The 25880-nt window shown below is 48.1% G+C and overlaps 1 protein-coding gene across 4 annotated transcripts in view; it reads right to left on the bottom strand.

Moving 5' to 3' along the window:
* Nucleotides 1-795: 795 nt before the first annotated feature.
* znf609a (zinc finger protein 609a) overlaps nt 796-25880 on the bottom strand; it is a 184909-nt gene continuing 159824 nt past the window's right edge. For all 4 annotated transcript variants that reach the window (XM_036950793.1, XM_036950801.1, XM_036950795.1 and 1 more), the window contains 7 exons: nt 24526-24757; nt 13058-13145; nt 8239-10645; nt 7571-8039; nt 7052-7390; nt 6677-6755; nt 796-6255 (listed from right to left, as the gene is read on the bottom strand). In XM_036950793.1, coding sequence (XP_036806688.1) covers nt 6682-6755; nt 7052-7390; nt 7571-8039; nt 8239-10645; nt 13058-13145; nt 24526-24757 — 3609 coding nt within the window. In that variant the 3' untranslated portion in view covers nt 796-6255; nt 6677-6681. The remainder of the gene's footprint in view (nt 6256-6676; nt 6756-7051; nt 7391-7570; nt 8040-8238; nt 10646-13057; nt 13146-24525; nt 24758-25880) is intronic.

Genomic DNA, 25880 nt, shown 5'->3' with positions numbered 1-25880 from the left:
AAACTCACTTTTATAGTGTGCAGTGTGCGTGGATAGCGTTCCTTTCAAAGCAAACCACTAGCGTTCAGTTCGTCGAATGCCCGAGAAACAGCTCTTACAACTTGGATGGAGAGGAGAATACTGCCGGTAAGCCAGAGCCCCTCTGTGGTCAATGTGCCCTACTGCATCACAAAATGTAAATCACCAGTGCCCAATTGAATAACAATGAAGTTAAAAATGGATAAACGTAATGGAATTCGGGTAACGCTTTCGATGATGCACACACGCCTTGAAAGCGCATTAACAATGCCTCGTAGTGCATGATAAAAACCTGCTTCATAACAACTCAGAATTAGTAACATCTTGATAATACATCATCCCTATGGTGCATCATAGCCCTACCGGATACATGTATAGGGTAACCAACCCACTGAGTTGGGTAATACCACATTGCAATTGTATGCGTTCACCTATAACAGTATTTTTAAGTTGGATCTATGATGCATTATGCACGTTGGTCCTATGATGCATCATAGTGATGTATTGTAAGGAAGTTAGAACTATTTATGAATTATGACAACTTATGAAAAGAGTTAAAATGCACTATAAGTGTGCCTGTAGTTAGTAAGTGTCAGCGAAATGTTTTGGCATGGTGAACCATTTTTTTTTAACACAAGCAAGTACCAGAATGTTGAAAAATAACCTTATAATCTGATAGGTTGGTGCACCTGTTTCCCAATAGCAATACCAATGGTGATCCATGCCCTTTACTTTCCTGTGGGGAGTGGGGGGGAGACAAGACAGACGGGACAGGAGTGATTGTCTCATAGAAAGGTTTATTTTTTGCCTAAATGTACAAAGGCAAGTTACAGTATTGTATATAAAAAAAAAACGAAATGTGGCAATGTACACTTTACATAAGAGAGAAACCCTTGGGGAAAGGACAGCGGGGGAGGAGAAGAGGTGGGGGATGAACCAAAACAAAACCTAGCAATAAAAAAAGAAGAAGCTGTAAACATCTTTCTTTCAAGTACCGATGACTGATACCGAGCCACTGCTCTGGGGGCGGGGCTGAGTGTGATAGGGCAGGGGAGGTTTAGGGGGCAGGGTTATGAATAGAGAACAGGAAGAGGACATCCCACACAAGAACATTCCCTCCTCCCCCGGCGGGAGGAACACAAGGATCGACTACCCAAGCACCATTTGAGACGACGCCTCAACCATGGCTGCCCGTGGGAGTATGATCAACAAGTCATTTCTCTGGCTGGCGGGTGTCAACGTACTAAAAAAAAAGATCCGCAAAACTAGATTCTCGAAAAATAAAATCAAGTGCTTTTTTCCCCTTCCCCTCATCATTTTTAACAGCCTGCCACCAGCACAGGGTATCTATCTGGTTTAACAATGAGACGTAGAACAGCAGAAAATGACATTATTACTATATGACCTCACCCAACGTCCGTCTCACTCTGTACAGACTGATTAAAACCAAAACACTAACTCCTCCCCCATTGTATTATGGACACATGTCAACAACAGAAAAATCTGTGCCAGTATTAATCTGTGCCAGTATCCAATCATGGCTGAGCATTAACAGTCATGTGGTGAGAAAATAATGCTACCCCCCCCCTCCCCCAACGTAAAAAAAAAAAAAAAAAAAAACTTTTCACGACACTCACCTTGTACTTTAGAAAAAAATGCGCACACCCTTGAAATAACACCCCCATTAAAAGATTACAACCACAAATAATAATAACTGTAGCGACCCGTCTTTATAAACGGGGAGACTTCACCACGTTTGCGTCACAGTCAGGGCTACGGGCCAGAAGGTTCAGGGATTTCCGACCACCACGGACGAGATTCTCCCTGCCGGTCTCATTACACTACAATCAGAGTCCGGCAGACAATGATCAGCTCGGGGGAAATCAGATTTTCAACATTTTGATGCTATATTTATAGAAAATATATGCAACTAATTTTCCAACAACAGGTTTCTGTGCCAATGCACCACACAACCAATAAGCAAAGCATAACTGCACACGGATGACCAATTTCGGGCCCTTCAACATCATGTTTTGTGTTTTCAACACCAAAATTAAATGGATTATGTCGATCTCGGCAAACGGAAAACACATCCCTCCCTACGTTGTACCCAGTATTGAAGGCTTGGCTTGACAATCTCCCAATGTTATTAAACATTTTGGTGTTTTGTAACAGATGGCTCTTTCTAGTCCTCAAATGGGCTCCTGAGTGGCGCAGGGGTCACTACAGACCCTGGTTCGATTCCAGGGTGTATCACAACCGGCCGTGATTGAGAGTCCAATGGGGCGGCGCACAATTGGCCAGGCATCATCCGGTTCGGGGGTAGGCCGTCATTGTAAATAAGAATTTGTTCTTAACTGACTTGCCTAGTTAAAGAAAAGGTTCAATTAAATAAAAAATAGCCAGTGCACAGTTCGGATGCCGGAATTATATCAGAGTGGACCGACGTGCAAAGGCAGCCTACGGGAGACCTTTGATGTAGCCTAATCAGATTAAAACGTTGTGACTGGTTGTGTTCATGCCATACATAAAAATGAAATGACAAATATTTAGGCTATATTGAAGCGCTATGGCTCTAGTTGCACGAGGAATAGCCGTTCGGATCAGAGAGGAGGCAGAACGCAGGTTAATCTTTCCGGAATCACTGGGCCTGCTGGGAGCATAGGCCTATGTGGCTACATTATTATAGGACCACTTGGGAGAATGATGATCCGCAACAGACAGCCCATTCGGTATCAGACGGAAAAAATATAGCTAGACTGGCCTGCTACTGTGCTTTTCTAGATCCACAACTGATCCAAATGGAATGAAAACATTCGTATAAACAGAGATTTTGCGCTGTTATTGAAATGACACTTCCACTACAGTTTACAGCCTAGAGTAGAATGTTGTAGTCACTTGAAAACATGAATGCAATTATTCAATGCATTGTGGTGTTGTAGGCTAGTCTAGGGTAGAATCATTGTATTGTTCCTAAACAAGATCTATAGGGGAGCTTCATGTGCTCACGGTTCTTTCATGCGCAATGACACATCTGGCCTCTCCACTGCCTATCAGCTATTCCTCTATGTTCTTGTGGATTTATATAGAAAATTGGTGCAGCTCTGAATGATTTTTTTGGTGTGGTATGATTGCTAGTTAACCTATTGCAGATCTGGACAAACAATCCACCTACCACTATTGTCACTATGAATGGTGAATAGAGGGAAGGATCTACTATTAGACTATACCGACCTGTGGTACAGTAGGAAGTTAGCACATGGAAAAACATAGTGTATAAAAGAAGTACCAAAACACCTTGATATAGGGGAGGAGCATGCAAGCAGATGAGGACAATTGGCTAGGATGGAAGAAATGATATAGTAAAACCTGCTAAATGGTGAATGTAAAATACCCTCCCCTGTGCCTAGTAAAAAAAAACAATACAAAAACCACTAATCAAATGGATTATTTCAGACTTTCTGTGCTGCGCTCCTGAGCAAGCCGGATCCATGAAGGGTAATAAAAGCATCAGAGCAAATCAGATTGACTGTTTTTAGCGGGCGGGGGCGGGCGCTGTGCGGCGGTGTTGGGATCGATGGGCACCATTAAACGAGAGAGGGGTGGACCGGGTGGGAGAATCTGCTGTGTTTTTACCTCTCTATCAAACCTTCTGGACAGCAGCTCTGCTCTCAGCCTGTCTCGCTCCCGTCCTCTACTTTGTCTGTCGCGGCAGAAAGTAATCATGTGCCAACTTCCCCAGCCAACAAACTGCATCCACGATCGGCATCTCGTGGAACCCGAAAAAACAACGACAACAAAGGAGTGAAGGTTACAATGACATGTTGACATGTGACATTGTTTTCCTTGAGGCGGCTTGGGAACGTGCGCGAAGAAGGGACTAAAATGGCGTCGTGGGCTTCGAGGGGGGACAACAAGCTTCTGAAGGGGTGAGGTCCAGGGAGGGAGGGAAAGAAATGATCACAACACTTCAATTCTAAAGCTGTTACGTCAGCTACAGTTTGTCATATTATATCAAGAATGTTAGGGAAAAAAAGAGAAGGCTAACAGACCAAAAAAAAAAGAAAAAAGGACATTTTTTCAATAGCATCGAACAAACCTTTTTAAAATAATTCCTCTGTACACTATATACAGAAAACCACAATAGTGAGTGCGTGTGGGGAAAAAGAGAGCGAGAGAGAGAGAAGGGCGGGAAGGAGCTGATAGGAAGTGTCCCAAAGCAAACGTGCACACGGCTCGCTCCGCTGGGAAGGACTATGTGTTGGGCTAACGCGTTACAGTGCCGTCTTACACCATGCAGGCACACACACACGACAGAGATAGTTGGAAAGGAGAGCGAGATATGATGGGAGGGGATGTAGGCCCGCAGGAGAGGTTCCATTTTGCAATTGCTTTCATTCACCAAATATAGTACAGGGGCATGTGCCAACTCCCAGTAACACAGCACTCCATGACTATGAGTACTCTAATAAATATACAGGAGTGAGCTGCCCGTCTCTCCAGCACTACACACTAGATCAGAGGGAGAGCGAGTGCAGCAGCTGCCATATCCACTGAGCATCCATTGACAGCTCTGGAGAGAGCCTCCCTCTGTGTTCTTCGATGTCCACTGATGAGGGAGGACTGCAGCCATCCCATGATGCAGTTTGGTGAGAGACTAGCAGCAGTAGCCAGATTGTGGCTTGCAGACAGTTGCCAACTGTTCACATACAAAGTCCTGTGGGTCCCAGACAGCTTCCATGTCCACAAACTGACACTTGGGGCCCACAACAGCCAAAACAAATGCCATATGTACTGTAAGAGCTGGATGGATGGCTCTATGGACCCTCTCTCCTCTTCCAGCCTCTGCAGTGTCCAGTGAGGATGGATGGCTTGGATAGATGGTTCTATAGAACCAGAGGTCGCATCTGAAGTATCCAGACGGCCTTTCCGATCAGTGCATCTTTCTCCTTCCCTTTCCGGGTCACAGAGCTTGGAGAGCCCCTGAATGGTGCATCTGTACTCCTCTCCTCCCCCTCCGTTCCTCTTCTCTCTCTGAGCCAAAATACCTTCTGGCACAGATATGTCCTCTCCCTCTAAGGCGGGGCCCTCGCTGAGCAGCTGGGAGCTGTAGCCGTAGCGGATGCATTGGTGCTGCTTTGTAAACTGGATGACCCTTTGGAAAAGGAAAACCGCGACACAGCTGCCGCCTCCGACGCCACTGAGAGAGGCCAGTAGTGTTCGAAGCAGCGGCAAACAGCCAAGGGAGTTTCCTTACTGGGTCAGAGTGAGATGGAAACAAGGTAGTCAAGCCAAGACGTGGAACGAACGCCGCACAAAAGCCTCATACAAAAAAAAAAGCACAAAAAAAAACTAACACGGATATTGTTTACGCTCTGAACAAACTCAAGTAGGCGGATGATGACTTTTCACAAAAAAACAAAAACATTGTGAACTTGAAAGTTCCTCCCCCTGAAACTGAACAGACAGAGAGGAGGACTGTTTCTGTCAGTGTATGGAGATGAGCAGCTTCGGCTTGCATAGAAAGCCCAGAGTGGTGGAGAGGGATGGGGACACCAGTAGGTCCCTCCTCTGGCCCAAACAACAACCCCCCCCCCCAATAAAAGACACAACCGAAAAAGAAATGGGTCCATTGCAATGAAGGTCTCAAGATGTCCTCAGGGTCAGTGGGTAGGTTGGTGGATGGACGAAACACCCCACTTCCTCAAGTTAAGCTGCAACTCTACTACGCTAAGGCCCAGGTTCCGTGAACAATCCATTAAGTCCATATTTCCATGTAGTGATTTCAAACTTAATCCAGTTTGTTTCTGATCAACCTCCTCTCCCTTTTGCACTCTCTAGTTCCAAAATGGCTGTCGATGGGCCTCACCCCATCAGAACGTGCCAGTCTCATCAGGCCTTTTTCCGGGCCTTTTAGTCCTTCCTGTGAATGTCTCAGCAGTGCAAAGGAGTCAATGGACTGGCTGGCTGGTTGGTTGGTTGGTTGGCCGTGCGGTACCAGAGGAGGTGGGCTCGGTGAGCCCTCAACCAAGCCACAGGAAGCCTTGCTGTGGAGGTGGCCATCAATGAAGCTGAGGGAGGAGGAACCAGATCAGCCGGAACAACCAGGCAAAATCAACTAAAAGTACAACAAACACCATTGAACTGATGTTTAAAAAACGAGCGCCGCAGCACGCTTCCTTATGTGATCCAGTCACATGGCTCCAGGCAAGGTTGAGGTCAGCCAATCAGGTCTCCCTGTGTGGGGAAAAAAAGGCACAGGGAGAGTTATACAAACAGCAACAGCAAGGATTTTAAAATCCACATTCAACAAGATGATTGGCCTGTATTTAGCATTGCTTAATCAAGCCTATATTGTAGTGTAACGCCCTACAGAGAAACACACATTCTGTTTTCTCGAATGACGCTTGGAATAAAATGTAGTTGATGTTCGTTCATATTGTGTCCAGCAGAGGGCACCATAGAATGCAATGTATGTTTGTCATCAAACAACTGGAAATCCTTCTAGTAGTCAGTAGCAGCTTTGACTAAGGTACTAGCTTCAGAAAAATGACCATGTTTAAACACCAGGAAGAAGTGTGTGTGTGTGTGTGTGTGTGTGTGTATGCAGCATTTTTTCGTCCTCAGGAGCTCTGAAGGGGGTCTGGTTCTTGCTTACCATTCTCACCTCCGTGCAGGGGGGTACATGGAGGGGGCGGAGGCTTGCTGACTGGCAACAATGGCTGATGAGGAGAGACCTGTGAAGGAAGAGCCCAACGTTAGATACGCCTCCATATACTAATAATGACTCAAACTTTTGTCAATACACTCCTACACCAAGTTTGGCTACTCATGGATTGCATGTTATTACTGTACCTATTCTATAGTACCTTAGGTGGGAGAAAAGGGCCTTGCAAAGTTATATAATTTGACAGTGATGTGATTACCATAGAAAAGCGCTCCATTTGAGCAGTTAGCTAATTGAACACCAAAGGCAGAGAGAGATGTGTTCCGTGTGCTTGAGCCCATTTGTGGGCGTCCATCCGTCACTCACCTGTGGCATAGGACAGGTCGTACTGCCCCGAGAGAAGCGGGTAGCCCAGGTGGTGATGGGAAGGCAGGATGCGCTGCGAGGGTGAGGAGCGCGGCCGGTCTATGTCTCGGTCTCGTTCGGAAGCGGCGCGCTCCCGTTCCCGTTCGTGCAAGGGGGTCTTGTCGCTGACTGTCGGCGACTTGCTCTTGTACTGGCTGGCATGCTGGTGAAGGATGTCCAGGGCCTTGGCCTCTGAGGCGGACTTGCCGCTGACCGTGGGGCTGGCGCGCGACGCCTTCTCACCGCCCTCTTCGCCTGGCCCCATTTTACTGCCGTAGGGAGAGAAGGAGAAGTAGGAACCTGGGGGTGACAGAGGTGGTTAGACACCATGACATGAGTCGATTCCGCGTTTCCATTTACAATCAAAGCAGGAAATGTCAGAAATTAATACACCAAGTCATTTTTGTACATATCATAGTAAAGACTGAAAATACTATTCCATTGGAAGAGGTGTATGTATCCCAAGGCATTAACTCTTACCAGGGTAGTTCTGCATCATGACCGAGGGCATCCCGCGGTAGCCCGGGTGGCTGGGGTCATAGCCCTGGCTGTAGCCGTAGGCTCCGTGCATGTAGGGAATGTAGCCCTGGTGCTGGGCCAGGGGAGAGGAGAACTGAATGTGGGCAGCAGTGGCCCTCGGGTCCTTCACCATCCCCCGGTGCTCCTCAGAGGCCGCCAACGACGACCGGGGCTCAGCCCCCTCTTTGCTCTCCTCCTTGGGGGTGGCGTCTTTGGACCGAGCCCTCTCATCCCTGCCCTCCTTGCCCTTTCGGTCTCTGTCTCGGTCCCGTTCCCTGTCTCGGTCCCTGTCCCTCTCTCGGTCTGCTCGATCTCGGTCTCTTTCCCGTTCCCTGTCGCGTTCCTCTTTCCACCGCTCCTCGTCCTGTGGTTTCTGGGCCTCAGGGTACTTGCTGGGGTAAACGTAAGGCCACAGCCTCGAGTCAGGCTCCTGAAAACACCACAACATATACCTCATTACAGACAATATCTCAACAGTTGTGTCTTACACATTTAAAAAAAATCCACTTAAACATTTCTCAAAATACACAACAACAACAAAATGTATACTGCTAATTTTGAATGGGTGGCTCATTACGTTAAACATCCAATCAAAATCAACAGATTCAAACACAGCTGGGTCGTGTTACCTGTCTGTACCACATGCCCTGCTCCATTGCCGAGGGCCTGCCCGACTCCATGCCCGCCTTGAGCTCCTCCCTCTTCCCATGGTGCCCTCCCTCGCTCAGCTTCATCTTCAGCCCCTCGGCCTGCTGGGCCGGCGCCTTGGCATCCTCACCCTTGGGCATGATGACCGATGACTTGGCCTGCTCCAAAGAAGACGAGGGATCTTTGGACAGCTTGCCCTGGTGTGGCCCTCCTTTGCCCAAATCTGTGAGACTGGGGGCCTTGGAGAGGGTGGGGGGCACCGAAGCCTTCTGCTTCCATTCCTCACTCTGCTCCTTCCCCGAGGAGCCCTCTCGATCCCTGTCCTTTCCAGCAGCGTCCGATTTCTTCTCGGCGTTGCGGTGCTGCTCTGCTGCTGCCTGCCGCTGCCTCTCGTCGTACTGCTGCCGGTAGGCTGGGTTGGTGTTCATCAGGTGGTTGTGGTAGGCCTGGTCCGGGTGGTAGGTGTACGGGGGAACGTAGGCATACTGGTTGTAGTAGAGAGGCTGCATGTACATGTTGGAGCGCTGCTGGATGACTGAGGCCTGCTGCTGTTGCCCCGGTCCAGAGGCACCCATCTCGGGCTTACGGTCCTCCTGCAGCTCCTGCTTGACCTTACGGTCCTCATCGCCTGGCTCCTCCTGCTCCTCTTTCTTTACCTTGACCTGGGCCCCCTCCTGCAGTGTGGCCCCCGTGACAGACACCCCCGGGCTGGGGTTGGGATTGGCGAAGTTCGGGGAGTAGTAGGTCTCGTAGCCGGGGTAGTAGGGGGACTCCTTGCTGGGCGTTTGGGCGGGGAACAGGGCCTTCTTGGCACCCTCTCGGATAGCCTGCTCCTCGGACTTGATGCCTTTGGCGCCCTCCACCCGACCTTCGCCGTCCTCGCCCGCGTCTGAGATGTCCGAGTAGGCCGGGCTATTGGTCTTCACTGAGGAATTGTCGGCTCCGTTCTGCGTGACCACGTGGAGCGGGGTGAGGGGTTGGGCCATGCCTCCAGCCTCTATCCTGCTGGCCACACCGATGGATGGACTGGGGGCGTTGTCAGTGAAGCTGTAGATCTTGTCCGCCTCTGCCTTGATGCTGGCCAGCCGGCTCTGGTGGGGGTCCGATGAGCCATTCAGGAGTCCATCACCTTTGCTCCCCGGGTCCGAGGATTCAGAGTATGGGCTCTTGCCTTCTTCCGGCTTCCCCCCTTTCCCTAGCCCTTTGGGGCTGTCTCCCTCCTTTCCCGCCTCTTTCTTCTTCTTGTCTTTCTTCTTCTTGTCCTTCGAGCCGCTCAGAGCTGGGTTCACAGACGAGGGGTCTCCCGGGGCCGAGGGCTTGGGCTGGATGGCTTTCAGCTGCGGACTCTTGGGAATGGACTGAACCACTGAGCCCAAGGCAGGGGTGGAGCCGGGGCTGGCTGCAGGGAAGCCACCGGCCGTCTGTAGGGAGTACAGCTGCTGAGGTGGTATGGCAGTGGCGATGGGCCGCGCTGACTTCATGCCCTTCTGGGCCAGCTTGTCCACCTTGGAGCCGTTACCCGTCTTCTTGGCCCTGTCTTTCTTGTCGTCCATGCCGTCATTGCTGGCCTCATCTGTTAGGCAGGGCCCGTCTTCACAGCCGTCTATGGCCATACCAACTGCCTCCGGGTCGGCCTCGCAGGGCTTCTTTTTACTCTGCTTGGAGCCAAATTTCCCAGAGGAGGGCGATGGAGTCTGGGCCTCGAAGCCCCTGCCCTTGGGTGTTACTGAGCGGGCCGGGGACAAGCAGCCCTTCTGAGAGATGGAGGCACCGTTGCAGCTGCCCGGATCCGGGTGGAGAGTGGAGTCCTCTCCGTACTCACTGTCCCCATCCATGTCCAACTTCATGTCATCGTCGTTGTGGGCGCGGGCCTGGTGGTACTTGAGGCCGTTAATGTGCTTGTATTTCTTGTTGCAGTTGGGGTGCGGGCAGTCGATGAGCACTGGCGAAGGGCAGTTGCGGTCCAGTTGTGGCGGGGGAAGGGGCTCTGCCTTAATGGTGGGAATGCTGGGGAGGACGGTGTGGGGCACTCCTCTGGGGCCGCTGTTGGAGTTGGTGCGCATGCGCTTGCTGCCCTTGGTGTCCTCAGAGCTGGAGTTTGGCTCCATGTCCGAGGCGGGCTTGTTCTTGCGCTTGTTGGCCGACGACGAGCTGGCCTTGACATCCTCCGTGTTGCTGTTGGGCGGTGTGCGGCGCTCCGACGACGTCTGGCTGCCCCGCCGGCTCTTGCTGCTGTTATTGGCGGCGCGTGTCTTGCTGGTGCCGCTGCCCTTGTTGTCTGAGGAGTTGCTGTTCTCGTTGACAGGCGTGTTGCCGTTAGGCCTCATCCTCTTCCCCCGGCCACGGCCGTTCCTCATCTCCAAGTCGCTGGTGGGGGACTCACAGAACCTAAGAGAACCGAAACCAGAGAATTAGACCTATTGGCCATTACCCCCCTTCCTCCTCCAGCCAGAGAAGTCACTGCCGTCCTGAAATCCCCACCAACAGCCATAAGGAACTGTCACAGTGGATATGAAACAATACAAGCCAAAGGTGTTGAACCACTCAATTGAGCGCTCTCAATCCCGTTGCCATTCTCGGTCAGCAGAGAGACACTCAGATGGGAATGCCTCTCTTTCTCTCTCTCGCCCGTTCACTTTTTATGTCCAAACTCAGAATCAAATAGGCTTCCCAAAAATAACATGGTGAACGTTTATTTTGATAGACAATTTTGTGCATTTATCAAAATATCATCAGGTAGCCTGATTTCAGATGTGTCATGTAAACAAGATTATTAGGGAAATCATTCTTCTTGAAAAGCTTGTAAACGTTGTCAAACTATTACATTCATCTGACTATTCACAATAATCATATTAATGTATGCATACTCAGTACCAGCAGTCTCTCTATTGGTCAGTCACCCGGGAACGGCTCGTAGTACCAGCTACAGTACACGATAAAGGCTCAACATTTCTGACACTGCCTGAACTTAATCGTCAGACCTTAGACCCTGTCACAATGAACGAGCCAAGACGCCCAACAATCGTTTACGACCTAAGAATTTGCCCAAGATGCAGAAGTGTCCGCAAAATCGTGGCAGAAGAAAGTCTCTCTCTCACATAAAAAAAAAACGATACAGTCAAAAGGTGGTGAACCACTCAATCCCGTTGCATCTCTCTCTCTAATATCACCGCACCGATTCCAGAGGGCTCTTTTTTTATTTGTATTTTTTTTTTAACAGGCCCCGGACGTGTGCCGGATTCTGATCCTCTCGTTATCCACCCCCCCCCCCCAATCTCGACAGCCCAATGTGTTCTGACAGATGGCCAAGCGCCACGGGGGCACAGACAGATTAGGCCAGGGTGACGTGGCAGCTGATCAGATAGGAAGAGATAACATCCCCCCCTTTACACACCAGCCAACAGGGAACAGAGCGGCAGAGACGGAGAGAGGGAAGAGTCACAGAGCTCTATCAAAAAGACGCGTTGCACGGCACGAAAAGTGGCTGCAGTGTAGATCTGATCTGGAACGATGGCACGTGAGGCTGTTTTTTTTCTACATGAACCACTGACAAATCGCAACTTGGATTATGGATGAATACACAGTTAAATGGCACGAGAAGATTACTGCGTGGCACACAAAGCTATGGAGATGAAGGACGATTGCTTACAGCACTATAGCAATTGTTAATCTTAGGAACACATGGTGAAACAATAATCTATCGACTCTTTATATTCCCATATTCACTGTAGGGTTGGGGAATATTATGATAGCATCGTCAATTGACGATGACTGACAGCCATCGTCGATGGTGACGACATCGTGATGCGACAGATGTTGGTTGAGCATTTTGCCCATTCGCTATAGCCTATTTCTTTAAATATGGTATATACAGAACTCAAGAGAGGATTGTAGGCCAGACAGAGTGGAGAATTCCACCAAAGCAGCACAAAATGTCCAGTCCATAAAATATTGTTTCGCTCTCTCTCGCTCTCTGCCGGATGCAAGGGCCTTAAGGACAGCACCGAGTGTGCAATTTTAGCAGTCTTCTGCCACGATTTTGCCGTCCCAGACAACACTTCTGCATCTTGGGCAAATTCTTAGGTCGTAAACGATTGTCGGACGTCTTGGCTCGTTCACTGTGACAGGGTCTAAGGTCTGACGATTAAGTCCTGGCAGTGTCAGAAATGCTTTGCAAGAAGGACGATTTCCCTAATAACCTTGTTTACATGACACGTCTGAAATCAGGCTACCTGACGGGATTCTGATGAACGCACAAAAAATTGTCAATCAAAATAAACGATCACCGTGTTATTTTTTTGGGAAGCTTATTTGATTCGGAGAGATAAAAAGTTGCGCATGGGAAAACTATTTATGAGATGCATATTTGAAATGTTCCTCGAACTCACTTCACTCGTGCATAAGCATAGAAGGAGACTTGCGCCGCTGCTGGCACACAGTCATTGCACGTGTTTAGTTGGAAGTCTATGAAAGGCTCAGCCAGCAGTATGGTGCCTCTTGACAGGATCGATGGCAGAGGAGAAAAATCTATCCAACCCCTGATGTTGCATTTCAAAACTCCTGTGTCAGCGGGGGGGGGTTCTGAGACGTTACCCTATGATTCTTCATTCATAACGGCTGACACCCGAGGACAAGAAAAGCTATGGGGGAAAATCTGCCCCCGAGGCTCTTCATACCAATATCTGTCTATTTTCAAGTGTCTGACAGACTGCATGTTCTGTTTGAACGTGTGTGTGTGTGCACGCGTGGGTTTGTACGTTTTGAGTGAGTGTATGTGTATTTGAGTTACTGTATGCTTACCTTGGCGGGGCCCAGTCGTGCCTTGTGCAGTCAAGGAGGGTTCCCACATAGGTCTTGTTTCTCCAGGTCACGTTTACCACCAGCATACCTGGGAGGAGGAGGAGAGAGGGGGGCACGATGAGTAATGACGATTACAGAGGAATTGTCATCTCATGTCCTCCTCCATCAGCCAAGAGTCTAAACCACCACGCAACACACACACACAATAAAACAGGTCATATAAATCAAACTGCTAATTATTAGCAAAAATGCGTATATATCGTACACAGTATAGACTGGTAAACATACAACACCGTACTAAAAATCTGTCATACTAATCATTGGTTTCATATCAATTCCTAAAGCGAAAAAGACGGCACTAAGCAACATTCAGGTCAATCTGAAACGAATGGCATCTCAGAGTATTGAATAAAATAGTGGGGACTGTTTAGCATTCAGCATGCTGCAAGCTGGTTTCCCTGTCGGAACTGCTAACAAACACACCTCCCCCCTCCATTAGAACAGAGCAGTTCCTGATTACAACCTAAGAGCAGCACAGTACACTGACAGACGGCCATCCATTTGTATGCAGCTGAGCGAGGGACGAATGAGGAGGGGGAAAAACAGGGGCATGGTGTCCTCCATCTGACATTACTGCCTGCAGACTGCAGAGGCTCCACAAGAAAATAAAAAAAAAGAAGAAAAAAAAACCAACGTATTTTCGTGCCGGGGAAGGAAACAGCCGAGGCATATAAAAGAGTTCCCTGGTCGTGAGAGCCCAGGTCTGTCGCCTTCAATTTGTCTCTCGAATGGTTTGCGCATTGGATGGCAGACACTTTGATACTAGAAGAGTGAGGGGGAGTGGGGAGGGTTGAAGCTCTGCTCATCTGTGCGCTTGGCTGCTGAGAGAAACTGCCATGCGCTCTTAGACCACTAGGGGGCAGTTGGTATCACAGGATGAGCTTCCATTGAATCACTACCACACACACACACACACACACACACACACACACACTCCATTTCATTGAGACATTCCCCCGGGGGCTTGTCTTTCATAATTGACCTGAACTCTGTCAGCCGACCGTTTTGCCTTTGTAGCGTCTCTCATAAATCTCAGTCACAATGATTGTGTTTACACAGGACATTCAAGATAACGTTGCTTAACTCAAGTGTACAATATTGTTTTGGTTTCAAGAAAGGGAATATGCACAATTAAGTTGAATGACTAAATGTTTTACAACCGTTCCGATAGATTTTCACTATTATGCGCCGTGCATGGTTTTTGTCAGAGCAGCAAAACGCCAATAGAACAAAAAGTTCACTACATTACAATGAGGTAAAAACATTGATTTTCAACGAGACAAGCCGTTCAAACAAACAATGATAAATGTGCGCGAGTCTATGTCCAGGCAGACGTTACGCAGAACCGCCTTAGTAGCAATTATCCCATCTGCGATCAGTTAGCATGACATCAGCGCGTTGCTGGAAAGGTAACCATGCAAGACAAACAAAAGGCCTCTGTCAATTCCATGTCATTTACTCTGGCGCGCAAATGTTATTTCAAATTGCCTGCAACGCTGATGTGCAACACCGGAGCCTTGTAAAGAAAGTCTGAGCCAAGGAATAAAAAAATAGAACATCTGATTCGGTCCATTTCTGAACTTATTACACACACCATTCATGTAGTCCCTGAAATCACATAAGTGCTTTAAGCAGGTGAGGGAAGTCCCTAAATTCACATACAGAATTGTAAAAACACAGGTGTGGGTTGAAGTGTGTGAGCTACGTGTGTGTGTATATATGAATAAGTAGAACCTAGCCTATGTTCTCGTAGCCACAGCGTGAGGGAGAAACAAGTGGTAAAAAAGCCCAGACTGTGCTGCTTTTCAGGCCTGAAAGCCTGCAGCTCACGTCGATCCTCTCCCCTGATAGTAACCTCTGTGTGTGCCAGATTAATCGTTGGTGGTAACCCGAGACTGGCAGCATTAAAGCTACATGTCTGACAGCGTCTTGAAGACTAATTCCGTTTTTTAAGAAGCTCAGAGAGCTCTCGGCCCCTGCCTGTCTCCTTTTTTTTTTTTTTTTTAGCTTGGAATGCAGTAGTTGTTCCTGGAAATACTGCCGGTTTCTCGACCTGCAAAGCCATTGTTCTTACCCTGGTCTTTCACTTTAGTGAAGATAGAAACTCATTAGTGTGAAACTGATAAGACACACAAAGCAAAGATGTAAACAAAGTGATATCCGTACTTCCGCATGTTGAGCTTCGAGGGCTGCTGGGGTTTAGACCGACAGATAATGAGTTTATTCCTCACTGAAGAGATAAGGGGCGGGGTTGCGGTGGGGGGAAGGGCTGGCTGGCGCACTGGACAATGAGAAAATTCAGAGATGACTCGTCTCCATCTGTTGTAGCGTTAGCCTAGCTTTAGTATAATATAATGCCATTTGGCAAGCACTTTTACACAAAGCAACTTACAGTCATGCGTGCATACATTTTATATATGGGCGGTCCCAGGGATTGAACCCACTAGCCTGGCGTTATTGGCGCCATGCGCTACCAACTGAGCTACAACAGACCAGGTGACCCACCACACAAGCACTGGGGAGTGTTTCGAATAGAAAACAACAAACAAAAAAACTTGCTCACTTCCACACTACACATAACCCCCCCAGGCACTGAACCTTCCCAGAACAGAACAGAGTCTGAACATGAAGGGAGACTACGCAACATTAAGTCTTCTCAGGCTAAACAATACAAATGTGTGTCAGTCTCTCTCTTTCTCTCCGTGTGCAGATGTGTTTCCCCTCCCAGCGAGTCTGCCTGGGGTGTTTAGGGCTTGTATAAGTGAGACAGTCCTGTTGGAGAGTTGCTCATTGTCGAGAGAGAGAGAACGCCTGGCTGTTTTTTTTCATACTTGCGGTGTGGGACTGTCAGAGGCTGTTTTGCATACCTCTCAGCAGACTGCGCCTGCCAAGAGCAGCAAACTGGAGCGGCAGACAAGCCCAAACTCAGACAAAAAGCTCAGCTCGCCGGGGTTTTCACTCATCCAGAGAGCATGAAGAGCAGATCTCCGGATAGGGTTGGAGGATTTGGGGGCAATTCCTTTTCCTTCTTCATGGCTGAGTTGCAAATCTTTCAGGACTTTATAAGGGTATGTGTGAAGGAGTCAAGTAGTCTCTGTGAACTAGGCAACCAACTCCCCCTTTGAAATCTCTAAATCCCCCACCTGCTCCATCTTGGTTTATCCCCTTCTCACTGTTTGCTAAAAACATCTGCGTTAGCCTGGCACATTTGTATCAAACTGAGGAACCAGAAAGGTCCAGAAAGAGTAAGTAGACAAGAGAAATGTAGACAGAAAAGAGCACAAACAAAGTGAAATGGCGAGATGCACTGAGTGAGAAAGAAGCTAGGAGAGACATGAACCGGTTGCCCCCATGTTGATTCTTAAGTGCAGCAGCTAGGAACCTTGTCATTTCACATCCCTTCCCTCCCACTACCCCCGCAGAGCAACAAAGACCACCTCCACCACCACCTCCAGCCCTGCTCCCCTAACCCCTCCCCGCCTCCCCCATCAAAGGCCTCCCTAATGGCAACAAAGAGCTGACAAGCTCCCAGAGGGAGCCTGGGGGTCCAGGGGCCTCTCCTGACTGGGTCACCAGTTTAATAATCTTTACCCCAGTGGACGCCCTTCCATTAATGGGTGGGCATGGCCCCCGTAATCCTCCTCCCTTGCACCCTTGAGGCCCCCCGGACCCCACGGTGGGTCAAGTCTACAGGTCCTCGGAGGCCCCCAGGGCACTGTGACCCCTGCTACCGGGGGCACCGTTCTCATTTAACTTGTCGTATTATACTTTACCCATTCATCCAACTGCAGGTCAAATAGACTACAGTGGACAAAAGCAATCTATGTAAATGGAGGAAGGGCGAGAAAAGGGCCTGTGTTATTGTCACCCCGCTAGTGCACAGTCCTAGCCAGCCTGAGAGACAATGTTCTCAATGGCGGTCTAAAAGGCATTGTAATGACGGGAGCTGTGTGGGATTATTTAATATCTTTGACAGTGCTGACAAGAGTGGGACAGGATTATGAGTGTTTGATAAAAGGCCTTAATCTGTTTGCTCAAGTGAGGAGGGGAGAAGGAACAGTGGCGATCAACTGCAGGGATAAATGAATAAATTCCCTTTCCTGTTAAATGGTAACTGATAAACTCCACCATCGTGACTCAGCCTTTCTGTGGCATTGGATTACACTCTCCCACACACAAAGCTAGCTGGAACATTATAGCTTTGACTTTGGTGCTTAGAGCTGAAATCTGTGGTGGTGCTGGGCTTTCAAAAGTGATCATGTTATCATCTTGTTCCAATAAGGACAAAGCCTTCCCTTACGAAAAAAGATTGAAGTCAGAGTGCAGTTGAACTGCAGTACAATGCAGTATAACTGCAGTTATTCCACAATTACTTTGACCCAAAATACCACAGTCGACTGCAATTACTGCACTTTCCAAACTGTTATATTTTTTTGTAAGGTTTAACACAATATGGCACTTCAATTAAATGTGTCTCTGTTAACGTGCCCATATGGATACCTCAGGCCACATAGGTGCTTCTCCTATTTTTGTTCAAATAATTGGATGTAGCCTAACAACTGACATTTGGGTAGGTAGACGACGTAAACTAGTTTACCTCAGGAACAAATTCAAATACACCACCTCAGCAAGCGTCGGCAAATGGACGGGGTGAAGTTGCCATACACAACATATGTGACGTCGATAAGGTCTTGATCTTGTGGCGCGGCGGCTATGGCCACTGCCTCCTCTGACGAGCGGGATCACATGACCAGGGTGTGGGGGTCTCCCACTGGAGAGAGCTCCTCTTTTGTAATCACCCCACTAGTCATTCAGCACAGCTGAGTGACCCGCTTAATGGGAAGAGGAGAGTGAGAGAATAGACCCTTTTTCCCCCCTCAGGTTCCTTTTGAGGGCCTGACTGTCTCCCGCCCGTTCCCCCGTTGTACTAGTCTGTTCTCATGTGTCTGGCCATTGACCACACACGCTGTGTACCTTTAAATCTCCATCTCAAAATGTCAACATCTAACTAAACACATGTATTCACTGTGTTAGCCACTGTATTCACAGAGTTGACCTCCCCACCCCAATCTAGCTTTCTTAGTATGCGTATGAAAATCATTTGAGTTGTCAACAATGGAGAGGGGGAGGGGAAATTGTCGTCCGGCCAGTGTCAAGTTTCCTTCAAAAACTGTCTAGTGCAGCGGGGCTGGGTTGGAGCTGTGCTGGACTAGGCTGAATATACACTAGGGCTGGCTAGCTGCCTCGCTGCGGGTTGGTCCGAACCCAAGAACGAGTGAGAAAGACCATGGATGGAATGAAGGGAGGTCTAACTGGACAGATGGGGAAGACTGATTGAAAAAGAAAGAGAGAGCTGAGAACGGAGGCCAAAACCACAGCTCTGGGAGAGGCAGAGTGAAAGACTGAGGGGTGTAGTGGATGAGTAGCGAGCACGCTCCGAGCGGGCTTCACTGACACACGAACCACCGAGTGAATAAATGCCAGGGAAACTGCAGAATCCCCTCAGGGCTCCTAGCAGTGTGTGTGCGTGTGCATTTGTCTGTTCAGACCGGCTCGCCTACATAGACAAACTAGACATTCCCAGTTTCCATCATCATTACATTCTTAGTGGACAGGGACAATAGCAAGCAGCGGTACCAGCTGTTCTCTCTGTAGTAACATCTCATGGGACTTTCTGACAAGCCAGGTTGGACCGAGTGACAAGGCTGAATTTTGAGCTCTGAGCTAGAAGGGCTTTCTCAGCTGTGAGGCCCAGAGCCGCCTCTTAGCGGGCTTCGCAACCAATTGTTTCAAACAGCGTGGCAGTGCTCCAACCATAAATATTTCACTCCCCACAGCTCTCTCCACTGCTCAACTCTCCGTTCCCTCCTCGTGCACATTTTTTCACCATTCTTTATCCAAACAACACAAAATTCTTCAGCAAAAAAAAAGCTGGCGTGCTTTCAATGTTGACTTAATCCCCAAATCATAACACATTAAATTAAAAATATGGCCGGGTGCAGACGCTCGTAGCCATGGAAATCCCACAGCGGGGGCGTGAGCGTGGGTCTTGGCAGTTTCTCTTAGTTGCTCTCAAACCTCTGACAGAGGTCTGTTGCCGGGTCATTGGTGTGGGCACTGCCTGCACTGTGTTGGAACACTGTCTGCCTGACTTCTCCCTGGCATGTAGCGCCAGCCGGCCCTGCCGTGAGGGGAGTGCTGGTGGGGTGGGGGCTTTTCTGGGCGGCACTTTAAGGGCACTAAACTTTTAGAGCAGTGGTTCCCAAACTTTTTATAGTCCCGTACCCCTTCAAACATTCAACCTCGAGCTGCGTACCCCCTCTAGCACCAGGGTCAGCGCACTCTATGTTGTTTTTTGCCATCGTTGTCAGCTTGCTACAAACACACTATACAATACATTTATTAAACATAAGAATGAGGGTGAGTTTTTGCCACAAATTAAATTAAATTTAATTTGATTTTCACAGACCCAATTTTGATGAGGCTCTCTTGTTCAGATATCGGTAAGTGGACTGGAGGCAGGGCATGAAAGGGATAACGAATCCAGTTGTTTGTGTCATCCGTTTCGGGAAAGTACCTACGTAATTGCGCACCCAACTCACTCATGTTCTTCGCTATATCACATTTGACATTGTCCGTAAGCTTGAGTTCATTTGCACACAAAACATCATACAATGATGGAAAGACCTGTGTGTGGTCCTTGTTAGTGCAGACAGAGAAGAGCTCCAACTTCTTAATCATAGCCTCAATTTTGTCCCACACATTGAATATAGTTGCGGAGAGTCCATGTAATCTTAGAATCAGATCATTCAGGCGAGAAAAAACATCACCCAGATAGGCCAGTCGTGTGAGAAACTCGTCATCATGCAAGCGGTCAGACAAGTGAAAATTATGGTTAATAAAGAAAGCTTGTCTCAATTTTTTTTTTAAACGTGTCAATACTTTGCCCCTTGATAATCAGCGCACTTCTGTATGTTGTAAAAGTGTTACATGGTCGTTGCCCATATCATTGCATAATGCAGAAAGTACACAGGTTCAGGGGCCTTGCTTAAACAAAGTAAACCATTTTCACTGTACTGTTCAAAACGTCTTTCACGCTATCAGGCATTCCCATGGCAGCAAGAACCTCTCGGTGGATGCTGCAGTCTACCCAAGTGGCGTCGGGAGCAACTGCTTGCACGCGCGTTACCACTCCACTATGTCTCCCTGTCATGGCTTTTGCGCCATCAGTACAGATAGCAACATGAGCAGCAGCTAAGTTGGGCTAGTGGAATTCCTGCGAGAGAGTAACGGTTAATGTGATTGGTTGTTAATTATTTGAATAGGCTACCTGTATTTGACATTGTGTTGGTTATTTCGTTGAACACTAGATTGTTTCACTTCCAAAAATAAAATGAAACAAACAACTCAGGCGAGAGAAAAACCTCACCCAAATGTATAGCCCCGTTGGGAAATATAAACGGACCGTTTGAAAATGTGAAGAAAAACCCCTGACATTTTAGAATCATCAGCAGCAGTATGTGGGGGGACTGGAATGGGCTGACGACGCTACAACAGCGAGCATGACCCCCGGGGGTCAGGGTCCAATCCACGCAGGATTTTCATTATTTCCGGCCCAGCATTGCCACCAAATGCCACACCTCTCTACCTGCCGAATTTCTCGCTCTTCCCAGCAAGCAGTGATGTGTGAGTGTGGAATCCCTGGCTGCTTTGACTGCTTTGACTGTGTGTCTGTGTGTTTGTGCTTAACCCATAAGAGTCTAAGCCCTGTCTAAGCTGCGGGAAGGGGGGATCTACTAAGCTCTATGGAATTGTTTTAAGAAGGTCATACCAAGTATCATTTTGCTATTTGATAAAACATTAAGAGCCCTTGAAGTACCCCCCCCCCCCCAAACAAAAAAAAAAATATTTTGGCTTAGTCTCTATGAACGCATTGAATAACAGATCCAAAGGAATTTTGTTCTGAAGTTACACATATTAGTGTGTAGCCATAACTGTTTGGAAGCTACAGACAAAAGTTGGCAGATGGGCTGTACCGACTTCAGACGAGTCGCAAAACGGAGAACACCGTCGTGTTTGTGAGAGTCTCATCTTTCCAGAGGGGCCATAATAGTTTTGTAGGCCAAACCGTTCAGACGCTGCAGACGATTTTGTGAGAAAACTGATTTTCGGGATGTCTCATGGTCTGACAAACACGCTCTAACTCTCCTTTCACTGCAGGGAAGTGTGACATAGAAGGATTGATATGCATTTTTGGTATGCCAAAAATACTGATATCTCCTGCTTAATATCTATCTGTGGAAGACCATCTGCAATGAACTGCCAGCTGCCTGAAACGTTTAGTTTTTTTTCTTTTTTCTTAAAGCGACTTGGAGATTCTGTGTTAGAAACGCTAGCTATATAAAGCAAATCTATTATTGTTATTATTAGTCATATGAATGTGTTTTGCTATTTTTATGATAAATAATATGAAAAACAAGGTAGTGTTAGAGGGCGCTTCTCGTCTAAGGTCATTTTAATGGTATGAGCTATTTTTTTATTACGCAAATTAGATTTCCAAGGGGGCACAAACATCGACCGTAGGGGGTTAAACGAGCATGTGTGCGCGTCAGGGGCGGCGTCTCCACCCCAGCCTGCACTTCATTCACCCTGTCAGGTCCAGCATGGGGCTGCTCATTGATCTACATGGCAAAATAAAATAAATACTGCATGGCTAAGAAGGTCAGCATTCAGTAATCAAATATCCCTAGCAAAGGTTGGTGTCCTTTATTAGAGAACGAATAAAACAAGGCGACCCACTTTAATTAAGAAAGCTGGGGATATGGAGCTGACGAGCTGAGCAATTGCACCAACAAGGGGGAAAATACGCAGAATATATTGACTAACAATGCGTATTAAATCGGCAGCCTCTAGCGCCTTAGAAATCCGTGAAGAGGCAGATGACGTCACCGAGTGGGGGGGGGGGGGGGGGGGGGGGTAACCTTGCCTTGCCTGCTCTCCTTCCACACTCCTTGCATCTCTCTCCTGCTCTAAAGCAGATGCTGTTGAGCCTCTGATGTCGATGGCCTATTGTTTATCCGAGAGGCTGCTCCCAGTGCTTACTCTCCGCGTTCGTCAGGTGAGGAGGAGTGTGTGTGTGTGGGGGGGGGGGGGGCTGCTGCGGTAGGAAGAGTCCTGGGGGGGGCGGGGCCACAAGGCGACCGCCTCAAACGAACCACTGAATCAATACTAGAGGGAGAGGAGGAAGAAGGGTGGGAGACACAGGAGAGGGGAGGATGGGATGAGGAGGAGAGTCGCTCTCTCTCAGCAACCGCCACAGGGTGAACTGTGAGTTAAGCCGAAATCGCACAGAGAAAAGCTGTCAACTGCGTCAAAATGTGTATGCGCGAGTCAACCGACGTACACTGCCTAGCGCGTGCCAATGTTATTGTCATGCCAATCCATAATAAACAGTTGTATTTGTTATGTTCGCTATGTAGCCCTTGTGAATTATTGTTGTGTGTTCCTTTTGACTCACCTTGTACGTCCTACGGGAGCGTCCGTACCTGCCTGTGTGCGGAGAGTTGTAGCTAAGACACCCGAGCAGTTTAATAAAGAATTTAGCGAGTCTCGTTCTTTCTACATAACAGTATTCTCTTTTGAAAGCGGGAGTTTCTCGAGTTTCCCAGCCGTGAAAGGAATGCCTGTGATCAAAATCCACACAGATGGGCATAGCGTCATTTCCCCCCCAAACATGTATTGTTGGCACTGGCACTTTTTAACTATACATGTCACAATTCCAGATGTAACAATGCATAGTCTATTTTCTGGCAATTTATTTGCTCATTTGACCAGCATTGATTTATAAACAACCAAGTCTCGTTCTTCTACATACAGTAAACAGTATTCTCTTGAGTCCTTGAGTTTTCCAGCCGTTGAAATCAACACAGGTCGGATGCAATTCTTTTCAAATATATATAGCCTATTTGACTGATAAAAACCTTAGCTTTACAGCCCAATACATTTGAAACTACATCTTTAGTCTACTTAGCATAGGGAAGATCATAACGATTCCTCTAATTCCTTTTCTACAAACGACACATGCAATTGATCAGCTCATTTTACCAGCATTGCTCTGCGTAGAAGTGAGGAAAATAGACTTGCTTTCTAATTTGACACGCTATGATGCCATAGACGCTCCCTGCCCGTCTGTCTTCTCTCATTCAGTCATATGCATTCTATTTCCGGCGTGAGCACGGGTCGTTCTCGTACTGTGTTGTCACACCATGGCAGTGGGGGTGATGGAATGCGCGAGAGAATGCGGGCGAAGTGCCTCCTGACAACGTTCCGCTTGCCGGTAAATCACGGCCATTTGAATACGCTGCTGTGAGTCTGACCAGGGCCATTAGCGGGGGGAATAAACGACCGGCCCGACGCTAGCCACCCTCGGGATCCTCTCTGTTGATGCATTTCCCGATAAAGCTCCAGATATTCCAGAGCCCTGATTTATTCATGGCCCTTAAAGAGGTTGGGAGTAAGTGGCTTGCAGATAGCACCACCTCAGTCAGTATCAAGATGGGGGGTGCGTTGCTTTTTCCCCCCTTCCTCCGGAATCGGATAGGTTTGTAAGCGACTGTAAACAACACTGTGGATGCGCCATGTGTTCTACCACCCCTGCGCTGAATCATTAAAAGGCAGTCTGGTGTGCTGAGTAGTCCTTCACTTTAAACACATTAGCGGCCCTGTGGGGGAAGAGCATGTCGGAGAAGGCGTGCTAGCTGTTCCTGCGCCCGGGGAATTGCTCCCCGACGAGAGACCTGAAGCTTTTGTGAAATGAGGTTTCAAATCTGTAATGGCTAAGTGCTGCCGTGGTGATGAAAAAGAGGAGGTGGCTGAGGCAATTTCTCGTCGAGTCGTCGACTGCCTCTGCTTCCTTTCTCCATTACCAAGCGAGAGAAGAGGAGCAAAGTACTGAGAGTAGACCGGCTCACTGGGAGAACACACAATAAAGCAGACAAGACCCTTGGCCCTCAGAATGCTGATAAGCTAGCTCCAATTGTAGGCGATGGTGTAACTACAATAACCGCCTAATGCACCTCTTTGAAGAATGTCTCTTCTGCATTAATCAATGAATTATTCATCCAAAGAGGGCTTACAGTTATCATACCAGATGAAGCCTATTTATGGCAGAGGATAAACGAAAACAGAACATCTTGCTTTTCCCCTCCATCTTGGACCTTTTATCGGGACGTCCTACATAAAATATAGGCCGAAGGATTTCAGTGGGTGAGCACACACTTAAACCACTGAACTAGGGTTCATCATGAAATAAATCCCAGCCAACAATTCCTTTTTCCACAAAAAAAAAAAAAAAAATCCATACACATTGTTTATCCCTGTATTCCCTTTGCCCGGAGATCAGTCCTTACCGTCCTCGGTCTCCTGCCAGACAATGCCCTCCAGGTTGACGCTGGTCCCGGGCTCGCAGGGCCCCAGGCACTCGGGATCAGTGGCCAGGGCCACGTCCGTCGTGTTGGACGCCACTGAGCGAGTGCGCACCATGATCTGCTCACAGGGCGAGGCGATGCTTTCGTTGCGGTTGCCCACCGGTGCCAGGAGATGGAGGGGTGGAGGGCTGGGTGTGGAGACCAGAGACTCCATCTGCACCGGGAGAAAGGAGACATTTTGATTAGAGATGACATGATAAACAAAGCTGACATCGACATGCTTAACGTGGTCTATGTCCACACAAAGGAGGCCGGCCTACATTACAATAGGCACAACGAAATGTGTAGGGTGGCAAGAAATGATTAGGCTAGATGCTCTGATACAGTGGTAGTCAGTAGCAGTCATTGCTTGTTGCTGGCAGCAGCTGCGGCGTTTCCCCTGCTGTGTCAATGTTGCCCATTGAAGATGAGGGTCATAGAGATTGAAACCCCCCTGCGGAGACCCCCCCTTCTCTTCAGCATACTGGCTCAGCTGCAGCACTGACAGTGGTGCTTCCCCTATAGACCTGAGCTCTCAGCCTTTCACAAACCCACTGAAACCGCCTGGATGCCTGGGTTATTTGAAAGGGAAATTTCATCCTGGGGGAATCTGGATTTGTTTTGATCATGTCCATGGGTCACTCATTGCCATTCTCATTGCAACCCGCTATTGGGACAAGAGAATCGGCTAGAGTCACCTCATCTAAAGAGCTGGCTTTATGGGGGTCTAGCTAGGATGCCTTCTCTCCTGCTGTGTGAGCTAGTCAGCCATATTCAGAGAGCTGTGGTGGAAGTAGTACTCTGCTAGCTTATTTAACCTTGACGGTGGGGATCATTACCATCCTCCATGATTATTATTCATGGCTGAGGACATTTAAGTGCACCGAATCATTAAAACATAAGCTACGGCTGTAATAAAGCACCCCTTTTTCCCGTTTCTTTTTCTCAGCTGTAGCTTCTGAAGCCATTTGATTTCGAAAATGTTATTGCTAGTTCTCGCTCAGGGTTGAGCGGGAGGAGGGGGGGGGGTAACTTGGCAATCTAATTAGTGGTGTTTATTGACTCGCCCCACACACGAAAGTGCAGCATTTAGTAAGAGATCTCTTTTACCGTGAAATCAAACCCAAGCATAGCGGGGGAGAACAACAGACTGACATAGCGGTACTAGGCTTATGTTCCAAACAGCGACATTACCAAAACCAAACACCAAAGAAAACAGAAAACAGTGCAGTAGATCAATCCGTACGTTGTTAGAAACGTCAACAATGAGGCCATACTTTATGTAATGAGGTCTTTCC

This window comes from Oncorhynchus mykiss, chromosome 2, assembly GCF_013265735.2.
Source record: "Oncorhynchus mykiss isolate Arlee chromosome 2, USDA_OmykA_1.1, whole genome shotgun sequence".
NCBI classification, from domain to species: domain Eukaryota; kingdom Metazoa; phylum Chordata; class Actinopteri; order Salmoniformes; family Salmonidae; genus Oncorhynchus; species Oncorhynchus mykiss.
This window is presented reverse-complemented; position numbering and strand designations above follow the sequence as displayed.